This window comes from Elephantulus edwardii, unplaced genomic scaffold (assembly GCF_000299155.1).
Source record: "Elephantulus edwardii isolate Elephantulus edwardi_28Jun2011 unplaced genomic scaffold, EleEdw1.0 scaffold00149, whole genome shotgun sequence".
NCBI lineage: Eukaryota > Metazoa > Chordata > Mammalia > Macroscelidea > Macroscelididae > Elephantulus > Elephantulus edwardii.
Genome location: NW_006399899.1, coordinates 4,110,160 through 4,125,203, shown reverse-complemented (window position 1 = coordinate 4,125,203; position 15,044 = coordinate 4,110,160). Strand labels below are relative to the sequence as shown.

General features: G+C 42.8%; 1 protein-coding gene across 1 annotated transcript in view; it reads left to right on the top strand.

The window, feature by feature from the left end:
- Positions 1 to 15,044, top strand: part of GALNT10 (UDP-N-acetyl-alpha-D-galactosamine:polypeptide N-acetylgalactosaminyltransferase 10 (GalNAc-T10)) — a 369,161-nt gene that overhangs the window by 293,532 nt on the left and 60,585 nt on the right. Inside the window, exons 5-6 of the mRNA XM_006894736.1 lie at positions 2,750 to 2,935; positions 7,596 to 7,779. Of these exons, the coding sequence (XP_006894798.1) occupies positions 2,750 to 2,935; positions 7,596 to 7,779 (370 nt within the window). The remainder of the gene's footprint in view (positions 1 to 2,749; positions 2,936 to 7,595; positions 7,780 to 15,044) is intronic.

The following is a 15,044-nucleotide window of genomic DNA, read 5'->3' as shown; positions in this document are numbered from 1 at the left end:
CCAATTCCTTTAGAGCAATTTGAACTTCCTCCTTCATCACCATAGGCTCTTGCTCATATGTCATTTCATGAAATTCTTCTGTGTCAGCCAATTCCTTCTGATACAGTGACTCTGTGTATTCCTTCCATCTTCTCTTGATACTTCCTGGATCATTTAACATCCTACCCAAGGTAACCTTAAATATTGCCACCTATGGCTTGAATTTGTTTTTCAGCTCCTTCAGCTTAAGAAACGCTGAGCGAGTTCAGCCCTTTTTTGATTTTCTGACTCCAGCTCTCTGCACATTTCATTACAGTATCTTGCTTTGTTTTCCTGGCCTGCCTTTTGATATTTTCTGTTTAACTCTGATTTCTTGTTTTCTTCCTTTAGCTTTGGCTTCTCGGTGCTCTAGTGCAATATTCAGTGTCTCATCTGACATCCATCTTGGTCTTTTCTTCTTTTTCAGCCTTTGTAATGATCTTTTCCATTCTTCATGGACGATTTTCTTGATATCCTCCCAGAGCTCGTCTGGCCGATGCTCAGAATCAGGCACATCTTAGTCCTTAAGCTAACATCGTTGCTCCTTCATAATTTGGAGAGGACCCTGACTGCAGACTTTCACAGTACAATATATCTCCAGATCTGCTAATTGTTGATACCAAGTGTACCAACTGTACCAACTGTGCATACGAGTAAGATGAAGTTGTTGACAGCCATCTTGAATTTCCCTAAGAAATACAGTACCTTTTCTATTTCTTCAAGGAAATCAGCTGAGATTTTAGTAGGAATTGCAGCAAAACTGTAATCATATCAACTAGTGTTGCTTTGTTCATAATATATTAAGTCTTTTGTTCCATGAGTATAACTTCTAATTTACTTGTTTGCTTTTTATTTCAACAATGTTTTATGCTTTTCAGAGTATTTGCACTTCTTTTATAAAACTGTAAGTGGTATTTTAAATTTTATTCTCCAATTGTTTATTTGTTAGTATATTTTTTAAAAAAATACAAGGTTGCAAATCTTATAATCTTGTTCAGTTTACCTGTGGTTTCTTTGTTGACTGCTTATATTTTTCTATTTATATTACCATGTCATCTGCAATGAAAGACAATTTACTTACTCCTTTCCTAATTTTATGCCTTTTATTTCTTTTTCTTACCTATTAGATTGGCTAGAAATTTAAGTACAGTGTTGCATAGAAGTGATGAGTGTGTACAGCCTTGACTTATTCCTGATCATATGACAAAGCCTTTAATATTTGATTAGATGTGATGTAAACTATACATATTTTATGACCACTCTATAACATTTTCATAAAGGGCCCTGTTGTTGTTGACCATAGAGTCGGAACCAAACCATAGCTGACCCTCTAGTGGGTTTTCAGAGGCAGTTAATTGCATGGAAAGAGATTGCCCATCCTTCTCCTGCAGTGCAGTTGGTGACCTTGAACCACATGCCTTTGGGATAGCAGTGCACCTTCTTGCCACTAGGCCACCAGACCTCCCTGAATCACAGGAGAAGGAGGTTGCCCATCCTTCTCCCAGGAAGCAGCTAGTGGATTCGAATTGCCTGCCTTTGGCTTGGCAGTGCAACTCCTTAACCACTAGGTCACCAGAGCATCAAGATTAAGACTAGAATTTTTTTTAATAGAGAGATACTATCTTTGAGACTTTCCTATTCCAGACAAAGAGAATCATACAATATGTAATTTTATGTGCCTAGCTCCTTACATTTAATATAACTTTTCACATTTCAATTTTGTTGTAAAATGTATCAGCAATTCTTTTTTTTTTCATCATTTAATAGTCTGTGGTATAAGTATACTACATTTTGCTTATCCATTTATCACTTTTAGACATGTGGTTGTTTCTATTTTGAGCTATAATGCTGCTATAAATATTAAATATGCATGGACAGATTTGGGGACAGGAGTGTTTTCTTTTTTCTTAAGAATGGAATTTCCAGGTTACATGGCAACTTTATATTTAATCATTTAAAGAAATACCAGACTGTTTTTCACAGCAGCAGCACCATATTACCATTCCATCTTCAGTGTATAGGAATTCTAATTTCCCTGTATCCTTAATAGCACTTGTTATTACCTGGGGGTTTTAATTATAGGCTCTTACCTTCTTTGGGATCTTTTGTGCATGTTGGTTTCAGTCTTTGCAGATGCTTTCACCAACTCCCATTTCCTCATCTTGCCAAAAATGATGAAATAACTTTTAACTTTAGCATTAAAAAGGTGCCATTTTCCAGCAATTCTGGGGAAAAAAACCTTAAAACTCTTTGGTCCAGTTCTTGTCACATGGCCATCCCTCAGCCAATCTCTGAAGCTAGAGGAATGAAATGCTCCAATTGGACCAGCCTGAGTCACATGCCCCTTTCCCTTGAAACTAGAGAATGAAGTGAGCACCATGCAAACTAAACAGAGTAAGAAAAGGAGGAACAGTTTCCCAAAGGAAAATCTGGGCATAGTTACCAGAATTAGAGAAAATAGATCCCAGCTAGAAACCACAGAAGCCCACATCCTGGTACAAAAGATCTGTCTATGATCCAATGTCACGTCACCTCTTTGAACCTTGCGTCCCCATTTGTGGTATACGAGTGATGATCCCTGACCTGTTTAACCCATGAAGAAAATGTTGCAGAGAACAACACGTAAACTGTAAAGCATGGTGCACCCACAAAGAGGAGGGACCACCAGAATGAATGCTAAGCTGCTCTTCTAAGCTGTCTGTTCATCTGTTCTCTAATGTCTTCCTCACAGAGCACTTGAAGAAGCCCCTTGAAGACTACATGGCCCTTTTCCCCAGTGTGAGGATTCTCCGTACCAAGAAGCGGGAAGGTCTAATAAGAACTCGGATGCTGGGGGCCTCAGCAGCGACTGGGGATGTCATCACATTCCTAGACTCACACTGTGAAGCCAACGTCAACTGGCTGCCCCCCTTGCTCGGTGAGGGAGTCCTTCCCAAGGCGAGGTAGGCGGCCTGGAATGAGCCAGCCGCCCTGGCCCAGGCCATCTGAAAAGAGTCATACGCGCATGTCCCATGTCTGCTTGAGGTGTACCCAGCACAGTGCCAGGTGTCATGAAGGGTTCCAAAGGTTGGGAATGTGCAAAGGGACCTCAAAGTTCATTCAGTTATGTCCCTCCACTTTACAGAAAAGGGGACAGGCTCAGCATAGGGAAGTTATGTGCTCAAAGTCACACAGCATGTCTAATGACATGATTTCTTACCTGAGATTACTTAGATTTTGTCAGAAAGCAAGCAAAGTCTTAGAGTGTTAAGACTCAAATTATGGAGCAACATCATCCCATCAACCTAACATCATTACTGTTTATTACCCTTCTACCATAAACCTGGCAGGCGATAAGTATTATCTCTAATCCTTACAAAATTATGCAACATAGAAAGCAGCATCATTTTAATAAGAGCCCAGCTGAGATTCAAAGAAGTTGAATGCTTTGCTTATTCCCTTGGGTCATAAGGGTTACAGACCCCATCTTCTGCTCCAAAGTCTGTGTCCTTCTACAGCCCTATATGCCTCCCTAAATTCACTTCCTTTAAAGGAAGATTTCTAATAGATATCAAGGGATAACTACAAGCAAAGCAGTGAGACCCAAGACTTACCCACCATAGCCATGAAGAATGAACGATGGGCAGTGAGGTGGCCACATAGCTGGATGAAAAAGCCAGCCCAAATCTGGTGGAATTTTACTTTGATGAAGGTAGTAAACAAAACTGGCCCGTATCAAACTGTGAGTCAGATGAGACAGGGCTGGAGGTGAACTGGAGAAGTCATCAACCTTAGATGAAAAAGTTAACTCAAGAATGGATGAGTAAACACAACAGAAAGGTTAGGGAGGGTGACATTTAGGGTGAACACATCAGGTCCCTTGGAAGACTTGTTAAAACACACAGTGCTATGGCTACCCCCAGAGACTCTGGTTCAAGAGGTCTGATGGGGCGTGAAGAGCTGCATTTCTGACAAGCTTCCAGTGATACCAATGCTGCTCATTCAGGAAGCACATTTGTCGCACTGATTAGGGAATAATGCCATTAAGGGGCAGGGATAGAAGAACCCACAGAGTGTTCAGTGGAATAATGCAGCACATTTGCTTTCCAACACAGATGAGTATAGAGCTTTATTACTAGATTATGAGCTTCTGACCACAAGGGTCCAGGATCTCACTGGGTTAGGAAAAGGCTGTAGCCCAGAATTTCTAGTAAACTGTGTATTTAATTAAACCAAGCAATCTTCTGTATTTTCCCCTCATTACCCAAAGAGGGGAGAAAGAGCCTCATCATAAAGCACCTACTTTATGCTTCTGAAGAAGCAACCCATTTCTAGGGTCACTCACAACGAGAGTGAAGTAGTGGGGCACGACGCTGAGCTGGTAGGCTAAATAGCCCTTAACTCTGTTTCTATGGAAATGTATGAAGGTAATTTTCATAATCTGTAGACACACATGGATGAAACATTTCCCCCTCTTTTTTATACCCTTTGTCCAATAGAAATGTGAACCAGTAGTATAGATTTAAAATTCTGTCCCTGCTAATAGCAGCTGATAGAAACATCATGGCTTTTGCCTATGAAACCATTAACACCTGCATGCATGGCTCACTCTGTCTTCTCTCAAAAGTAGGGCTTTCTGAGCCTAAAATGATTCCCTCTCCCACCACCCCAACCAAAAGGAAAATTCCCTCTTGATCATTATTTCCTTCATCATGATCTGGTCCCTATCAGAACTCTAATAATCTCAGCTTTTTATGCTGCTTCCACATTTGAATTTGACATTTACACAGTGAAGCAAGCTGGCCAAGCATTATTATCCACATTTTGGAAATGAAAATACTAAGGGGCAAAGAGAATAAAGGAGATGCTAAGCCTTTCAACTCCAGCTTCTGAGCTGCTTTCAATAAACCTGGTCTCAGAGAACATGGCTGGTTGCTGATCACGTACGTGCTCATGGCTGAGTTAACGTCTTGGCTCCATTGTCCATGCAGTTCTCACAGTGACCCCACGGGACAGGTGCTTGCTCACCTCCATTCTAAAGACAAGGAAACTGAAACTCAGAAGCATCAGATATCCTAATCCATGGATAGGTATACCTCTTGTGTGTGAGGATTTGACAGTACCATGGGATGCTGCCCATCTCATGCTACACCTAGGTCTTCTGCCTCCCAGTCAGCCAACATCAGCAGAGCACTGAGTCCTCAACCCCCATCTCCTAGGAAGTGAAACCCCTTGAATGGCCAAGAATATTTAGGAAGGGGGATTCTTCGCTAGTTATTTCCCCAGAGAAGGTTCTTAAGCTTTGCAAAGAATCTCCAGAAATGTATTTAAATGTTCTGAATATAGTAGGATATACAGGAGGCATCATTATGGAAATTTCTTAGCCAAAACTAAACACTTTGAAGGTATGAGTTACTGGGTGTGGGGGCTGAGGACCATAGTCTCAGGATACAGTAAGGTCAGTTGGTATAACATGGTCAAGAAAGATAGTGTTCTATATCCAGCTTTGGTGAGTAGTGACTGAGGTCTTAAAAGTTTATGAGTGGCCATCTGAAATGCAAATGTTAAGTCTATCTGTGTCTGGATAAAAGAAGAGTAAAGATAATAAAAAAATTCATAGAAGTATCTTTTGAGTGTAAAGGATCATTGAACCAGCTTCAGCTCCCATGACCCTGAGACCAAAAGGTCTAGATGGTGTCCAGATGGGAATTACGTTAGAAGATCATGGGTAGAATGGGAGAAAAATGTAGACCAAAACTCTAAATCATAAAAAGATCAAGCTTACTGGTGAGATAGAGACTCGTGGAACACTTGTACTGTGACCCTTAAACACCGCAAGCCTGGACAAAACTCCCTCTCATGGCTTAGTTTTCCCTCAGCCAGTAAAGAGACCTATAAAGTGAACAACACTTGAGAGGTCCATTCTCCTTAGAACAGTTAACCACTCAAGAGCAAAAGGGCAATATTTTCCCAAGAACAAAGTTGAGAATGCAAGAAGGATTAGGAAAGGAGGAAGCATGGGAAGGGGAGACATAGGGCAGGAGTATGACATCATTAAGGATTAGTCAATATCACAAAACAAAATGTGCATAAATTGTTGCGTGCAAAACTCTTCTGCTCTGTAAACCTTCACCCAATTCACAATAAAAAGTTTTTTTTTAAGTGATCTCAAGGAAATTTGTCTACTAGGCAGATCCAAACGAGCCCCAGAGACTTGAGTCTTCAATGGATGCAGGCATACGTGGGTTTTCTGTTCTGTCGGCGTGTTTATGGTTTTGCAAAGGTATTTTTTATATACATCCCAGAAGCATTGGCATTGATGCAGATATATTCCCTCTGGGTAGCATTTCTCAAGATTTCTTGGTTGTGTCACATAGTTAGAAATACACTGGACTTCTCAATCCAATAGACAAATGTACACTCCATGCATACTGCATGAAAGATGAGCTGAAGACATGTTCCTTGAAGCAGTCTTTGCCTTATTCCTGGATTGCACCTGGATACTCTGTTTTCCTTTTTGTTACAAAACACAAGCACTAAGATTGATTTCACAACCCCCCTATGGGCTGTGACTTACAACTTAGGAAAAGGCAAAAGCCCTGCTTTATCTCCTGGAAGGAAAACATGCCTAGGTTGATGAAGCTTGGGCCCTAGCCAGGTGTGAGCCTGTTCTAGTCCTACTAGGGTCCCCAGTCAAAGGGTCCCCAGTCAAAGTCCTGAGACTTGACTCTTGGCCCAAAAGTCAGCCAGTGGTGGCCACTTAGCATTCTAGGCAGATTGTCTGCCTCTGACAGCTCACTCATGCCCCCTGGCTGCATTCAGGGCTTCCTGGCAGGAGGAACAGTGAAAAGCAAAGGAAAAACTTGCATTCCGTAGGCTGAATAGAGTGAATTTCATAGACTCAGTTTCTCTGAGTCCCTGAAAGAGACTGGGAAGACGTCTAGCTCGAGGCTGCCTTTCTAAGACTTGGATCACCAAGCCTCCAGCACACCTGCTTACAGACCTCCAGTCAAGACAAGTCATCTCTCTAGGACTTTTTCTATAGTTTTGGAAGAATTGAACTGTCTTCTAGAGGAAGGTTATCTGTTAATTAACTGAAGCCAGTGAGCTGTCAGGCAGATAATCTGCCATGAGGTGCAAGTGGTCTGGACAAACTAGAGTCAAGGTCAAGACTGGAGTGGGGAACCTGCGGGGTCCTGAGCAGGTGCCCTGCCAGAGGAAACTAATATCTCTCTTTGTCCTAAGGATGCTGATCACGAGCAGTCCTCTGTGCAAAGCATTTTTCAAACATTATTGTATCCTGTGTTCATAACCTGTGAGGCAGGGCCTCTTGCCCATGTTTCCTAGAAAACTGAGAAATACTTGGAGATCTTGTTTCAGTAGATTCCTCAAGGCCCCTTTATGGGTGATGGGACTGGGACAAGAGCCCTCCCGGGCCGAGAGCCTGCAAGCACTCCACCTTCTTCCCACTCGTTTTCAAACTAGAGTGTTCCGAGAACTCACCTTGGGGCACATTTAAAAGGAAGTAGTTGTAGAATGGGCCATACAACCATTCCCCCATCCTGCCTCGCCTAATGGTCACCTCTTGACTTCTTCAGACCGCATTGCTCGGAACCGAAAGACCATTGTGTGCCCGATGATCGACGTGATAGACCACGATGACTTCCGATACGAAACACAGGCCGGGGATGCCATGCGGGGCGCCTTCGACTGGGAGATGTACTACAAGAGGATCCCCATTCCTCCGGAGCTGCAGAAGGCCGACCCCAGCGATCCATTTGAGTAAGTATGTGCAACCCAGGTTTACGCGGCTCAAACAGCAACACTCTCCTTCCAGATGCATGCACGTGAATACGCGCATGCGCATTCCTTTTCCGTGAGACCAATGGGTGCTATTGTTTCTTTTTATTAATGATTTAGCCTATTTTTTTTGTAACGGTTAAATAGATATTTCTACAGATTAGAACCTTTTTACTAGATTGATAGATTTCTATAGGTGAGGGAAATTGACAGAATTTGCTCAAATTTGTATTCGAGTTTTGTAAATTAACTGTTGTTGTTGTTGTTGTTGTTGTTGTTATGTGCCGTCGAGTCGCTTGCGACTTATAGCGACCCTATGTACAACAGCCCTAAACCCTGCTCTATCCTGTGCCAACCTCACTGCCTCTGACACACCCATCCCGATTACCCCAGTCACTAAATCAATCCACCTCATAGAGGGTCTTCCCCTCCTGCGCTGTCCCTCCACTCTGCCCAGCATGATGTCCCTCTCTAAAGACCTGTCTCTCCTTGCAACATGTCCAGAGTATGTCAGGCAAAGCCCCAGAATCGTTGCCTCCAAGGAGCAGCCTGGTTTAATCCTCTCTACGATGAATCTGTTTGTTTTCCTAGCAGTCCATGGTATGTTCAGTACTCTTCTCCAGCACCACAGCTCAAAGGCGTCAATTCTCCTTCTATCCTCCCTAGTCATTGTCCAACTCTCTGATGCATAACAAGTGATTGCAAAGACTATGGCCTGTATCAGGCGCACCTTAGTCTCCAGAGAGACACCGTTGCTCTTGAGTACTTTAGAGAGGTCCCTAACCGCAGACTTTCCTATTGCAATATGTTTTTTTATTTCCTGGCTACTGGTGCTAAGAGTGTTGACCGTGGAGCCGAGCCAACTGAAGCTGTGAACAATCTCAATCTCTTCACCATCCATCCTGATGCTACCGATTGGTCCAGTGGTGAGAATGTTTGTCTTCTGGACATTGAGCCTCAGTCCATATTGAAGGCTGCAGTCCTTGACCCTCTCTGCAGTAAGTGCATGAGGTCCTCCTCAGTTTCAGCGAGCAGGGTTGTGTCATCTGCATAACGCAGATTGTTGATAGATCGTCCACCACTCCTAACGCCATGCTTCTCATAGAGCCCAATCCCTCGGATAATCTGCTCTGCATACAGGTTGAAAAGGTATGGAACTGCAATTGACTTTTTAATATTCTCTATTACTCTAGAGATTTTTTATAACAATAATTCTTATTGACTCTTTATTCTATAGCCTTAGAAACTATTCCCAAAACCTGCATATTAACATATTTCACCTCTTTGCTTAAGGTCTCCCAAAATGCTAATACTGGTAGGATGACAGACAGTCATCCTTCTTTACTACCTGTAAGACTCAGAAGCTATAAACTATAAAAAAACTTGGCACAGCCGGATTTTAAAGTGGAATGTTAAAAGAAATTGACCACGAACCGGCTCGGGATCGCCATGGCTTTGGAAAGGTCATTGTAGAATGCCCAGCTCTGTGGCCAGTTCCAGCGGCTAGTATCAGCCTCCCAGCCAGCAGCACTGCCGCTCTCGGCTTGTCACAGGCACTTAGCTGAGAAACACCAAGCTGTTCACCTCCTCCTTGCCCACTGAAACCAAGTACAGTCATTCACACACACTGCTCAGCACCAGCTCACCCTCAAGCTTGGTTGGTTCTTAATTGCCATTGAGTCAATTCTGAATCGTGGTGACCCTGTGTGTATGGAGTAGGATGACCCCAGGGAGTCTCCAAGGCTGAGACCTTCCAGAGCAGACTGCCACGGCTATCTTGCAAAGTATCTCTATGTAGATTTGAACTGTCAACCTTTTAGTTGGTAGTTGAGGACTTAACCGTACCTCTGAGGAACTCCTTCAAGGCTTAACACCCAAATGTGTTCATCAGCACTCTTCATTGAACATTTTCTATGTGCCAGATACAATGCTGAAAATATTGCACTTCTAGCCATCATGTCTGACTGTCTGTCTCAGTACTGTCAAGTGGGAACTGAGTCATAGTTGACCCTCATAAAAACCCTCCAGCAGGTTTTTGGACACTGTAAATCCCACAGTGGGAGGTTGCCCATCTTTCTGCTGCAGAGTTGCTGGTGAATTTTAACTGCTAGAGAGGTGCCAGCCACCTTATATGCTTAAAAGTATTGCCCCTGTTTTCCAGAAGATTCTCAGAAGCTACTTTACTTGTTCAGATCACAGAGCTATTAAGTGGCAATGGTCAAATGCACATGCAGGCCTGTCTGGCTCCAGAATTAATTTTCCCATTATTCTCTTTTACTCTATTAAACATTTTTAGGGAACTAAGTGTTTGACCTACAGCACCAACTTGGGAATGTATAGATGGGATTTATAGCATCCTAAAATGAAATAACCTTACAGATGAAAACTTCCAACTCCTTTTCAAATGAGAGACTGATACCCCAGGAGAGAAGAGGACTGCCCAAACAGTGGGTTTGTAGCTAAGCCAGAAGTAAGAGTCCTCTCTCTTATCTGGTGTCCCCAGCTCTTGAAAGGTCTTTTCAGTAGTAGGCTCACCACCCTAGGAACTGTCTTGTGAGCATTCTATCCCACCTACCAGAAGGTGTGCAAAAGATTTTGGGGCACAAATCCAGGTCCCAGCTCTCCTGCTGTATTAGTTTTCTATTGCTACTATAACAAATTACCACATACTTAATGGCTTAAAAATAAAAAAAAAAAAACCAACCAAAACACACACCACCCATGCATTTCTTATCTTACATTTCTGAAGGTCAGGAGTAAAAAATGGGCCTTGTGGAGCTAAAATCAAGAGTGGGAAGTTTTACCTCTCTCTGTCCTCCTTCCCTCTCGTTCTCAATAACCTTCTGCTTCTGTCATCACATCTCCTTCTCCAACTCTAATCTCCTTTCTTCTTATAAGGACTCTTGGGATTATGTTGGGCCAACTCAGATAATCCAAGATAACCTTTCCTTCTCAGAACCCTTAGTTTAGTCACATCTACAAAATTCCTTTTAACCTTCAAAGTAACATTAGCAGATTTCAGGAGTTAGGATATGGACATCTTTGGGAGGATCATTGTTCTGTCTGCCACATATACTTAACCATAGTTTGGTTCCCCAGTAAATCCCTAACTTCTCTTGCCCTTGTCCTCTCCACCTGAAAAAGGAATAGTTGGTGGCTCAGTCATCGTCATGGGCACCGTGCATCCTTGATGTTACTGAAGAAAGTCCCTTATGCTCTAGGCCCCAGAGCACTCTCAAAGATAGAAAGAGCTGAATTTACCTGATAATATGAAAGGTGGCCAGACATGAGTCAAATTTATGTGTCTTAAACAGTTCAGACATTAGCGTTCTTCTCCTGACCCCCTCTGTCCTCTTCAGCAGGGTCAAAGACTTTGTTGGATCCCTTCTAGTCTGAAGTATGGTTTGATCAACAACAAGGTCAGGAGCCATCTGTGGAATAGATCATCAATTGTTCATAAGTACTTTCAAAACGAAGCTGAAGAAAATGAGAACAAATCCCAAAGAGCCAAAAAACAATTTTGAGCTGTCCCACCGGAATTTAGGAATTGTCTCAGGAAGATCAGATGAATTGTGAGATGACGTCAAGGATATCATCCATGAAGAAAGCCAAAAGTAATTAAAAAGGAAATAAAGACAAGACCAATATGGATGTTAGCATAGACTCTGAAGCTTGCTTGCTCTTGTATAGAAAAGCTAAAGCAAAAGAGGAAGAAATGATAAAAGAGCTGAACGAAAGTTTTCAAAGGGCAGTTCAAGACGACAAAGCACAGTATAATAAAATGTACCAGGATCTGGAATTGGAAAACCAAGAGAAGGATATATTCAGCATAACTCAAGCTGAAAGAACTGAAGAAAACAAGCCTCAAGTTGCAGTACTGAAGTGTAAAATATCAAATGATGTGGTAAACATCAAAAGGAAGATGGAAGAACTACAGAGACACTGTACAAAAAGGAATTGGGAAGCAGCCACCTGGCTGTGCTCATGCAAACCCGTACATAGACCCAGAAGCAGCCATTTTAACAGACCAATGTTTAAAATTAAGAAAGATGTGTGTCAGGCTTATCTCTCTTTACAATACCTATCAAGTCTATAGTTTGAGGAAATAGCCCAAGAAGGTGGGCTATATGATGAAGAATCAGGACTAGGGAAGACTCAACAACCTATGATATGCAGGTGACACAACCTTGCTTGCTAAAAGTGAATAGGATTTGAAGTACTTGCTGAAGATCAAAGACTGTAGCCTTTAGCATGGATTACATATCATCAACAACAACAAAAAAACCCAAAAATTCTCACAATTGAACCAATAGAAAACATCATGATAATTAGAAAAAGATTGATATTATCAAGAATTTCATTTTACTTGGATCTGCCCTCAACACTCATGAAAGCAGCATTCAGGAAATCAGGCAGTGTATTGCATTGGGCAAATCTGCTGTTCAGGACCTCATTAAAGTCCTCAAGAATAAAGATATCCCCTTAAAGACTAGGAGGTTCCTAACCCAAACCACAGCATTTTCAGTTGTATCTTATTTTCCTGTAGTGTTGAGTCAGATCTGACTCATAACTCCTCTTCCAACCAGTTTACAGAAGTCAGACATTTCCTGGGAGAAGATTATTCGTCTTTCTCCCATAGAGTCAATAGTAAATTCAAACTGTATGTCTTCAAGTTGGCAGTGCGATTTCTTACACTAGGCTACCAGAGCTCTGATGCATAGCAAGTGATTGCAAAAATCCGAGCTCTTGCTATAATCAGAGTTGTTGGGTACTGCCAAATTGATAGCATCATATACATGTAAAAGAGAAGAACTGAGGCCTTTGAATTGTGGTGGTGGCAAAATTGTTGAATCCACCCTACATAGTAAAAAAAAAAAACCAACAACCAAAAAACAGCTCTATCTTAGAAGACATTGATATGTTGTTGTACTGTAGAGTCAGAACCAACCCATAGCTGCCCCCCCACGCCGTGGGTTTTCAAAGGCAGTTACACAGGAGGAGATTGCCCATCAGCTTATGGCTTTGAACTGCGTGTCTTAAGGATTGCAGCACAGCTTCTTGCCACTAGCCCATGAGAGCTCCTCACCAGTGGGCTGATTCGTAGCATCATGATGGATGGTGAAGAGATTGGGATTGTTAACAGCTTTAGTTTGCTTGGCTCCACAGTCAACACTCTTGGCACCAGTAGCCAGGAAATTAAAAGTCAAATTGCATTGGGAAAGTCTGCTCTCAGAGACCTCTTCAAAGTATTGAAGAGCAACAATGTCAGTCTGGAGACTAAGGTGCATCTGATATAAAGACCATGGTCTTTACAATCACTTGCTATGCATCAGAAAGCTGGACAATGACTAGTGATGATAGAAGGAGAGTTGATGCCTTTAAGTTGTAGTGCTGGAGAAAAGTATTGAATATACCATGAACTGCTAGGAGAACAAACAGGTTTATCCTTAGGAGGGTTAAACCAAGCTGTTCTTTGAAAGCAAGAATTCTGAAGCTTCGTCTGACATACTTTGGACATGTTGCAAGGACGGACCAGTCCTTGGAGAGGGACGTCATGCTTGGAATGCCAGACGGACAGCACAGGAGAGGAAGACCCTCGATGAGATGTATTGATTCAGTGACTGAGGTAATAGGGATAGGTGTGTAGAAGACAGTGAGGTTGGCACAGAATATATCTTTAGGGCTGTTGTACTCATAGGGTCTCTATGAGTTGCAGGCAACTTGACAGCACATAACAGCAAACAACATCTTAGAAGAGGCACAGCTAACGTACTTCTTGGAGGCGAGAATGGGAAGACAGCCTCACATATTTAGGACTTTTTATCAGGAGGGACCAGTCCTTGGAAAAGGACATGATGTTTGTAAAGTAGAGCGTCAACCATGGAGAAGACGACTCTCTAGGAGATGAATTAACACAGGGACTGTAACAGTCCGTAATGGCTGAAGCACAGTGGGGATTTTAGGGTGCTGCAGGATCAGGCAAGGGTTCATTCTGTTATATCTGGGAGGATGGCTGTGAACTAGAGCCAACTCAACAGGACCTAACAACAACAGCAGATGCTCTTGTTTGGAAAGGGAACAAGAGTTCCCCAATATGGCAAGCACATAGCAAAGGCAAAGGAAGCTGTTCCAGAAAACGGAATTTTCAGGGAAACTAAGATGCAATCAAGCAATCAGAACGTCCTTTATTGTTTGAAGTCACAAGTAGATCGAAAGCCTTTGATCTGAAAGGTATTTAAGGATAACTCTTGGCTTGTTGGTCCTCATTATTGTGCTATGAGGAAAAGGTAAGTATTGGTTATGCTTCTAGTTAAGAGCAGAGACTCAACTAGTTTCCTCACCTGGTTATTGAAGGGAATGGCTTAACCATAGAACAGCAGCTCTCCACACTGGCTGAACATTGTAATGTGGGGAGTTTATGAAAACACTCAAACCAATGATCCTACATTCTCTCGGGATGGAGTCTGGGCGTCAGTGGTCATTAACACCCCCCAGGTGATGCTGATGAACAGCTGAGGTCTGCACTTCTCCTGCGCCCTTTGCCTGGGTGCTTTCTGAGGGACTCTTCGTCCTCTGTAATCTCTGGGTCTTTATAGAATTCTCTTTTATATTGTGCTTGGACCTCAAGGTGTAGCTACCAGGGAAAGCCCGTCCTTCCCCACTTATCTCCCCAGGGCCCCAGCAGGTGGGCAGATGGCAGGCACAGCTTGGTGTAATGATGTCTGAAAGGCACCAGCTTTGGTGGCAGGCCCCCGGTTGAATTGCGGCTCATCCACTTGCTAACTGCATGCCCTTGAGCAGATGATGTAGCATTTCTGAATTTCAGATTTCTCTCTCTGAAAAGGGGCCAGTAATAGAGCTTTGTGAGAGCTAATGTTGGTAAAGTGAGTGGCACATACTAGACACTCAAAATTGGCAGTGTTGTTAGTGTTACTGAACAAATCAGAAATTGCAGCAGGTTAGGAATAGAGATATCCCTCCGAGGGTAAAGCCTAGAGCATCCCAAATGCCTTCCAGCTAATGTCCTACCAGTTCTCTAGCTCCTGGCCCCTGTGCCCTGCTTGCAGCTGCCTCCAGCTCAGGCTGATTTCCCGTGAAGCACCAACTCACAAGTACTCTCTTCCCCTCCAAGAATCAAATGTATGGCTACGGGGCAGGGGTAGGGGCTAGGGGTGGGGTGGAGAATCTCAAACAAAACAAAGCATAGAAACCCACAACATTCAGAAGATAACGTGGGGTGATACTAA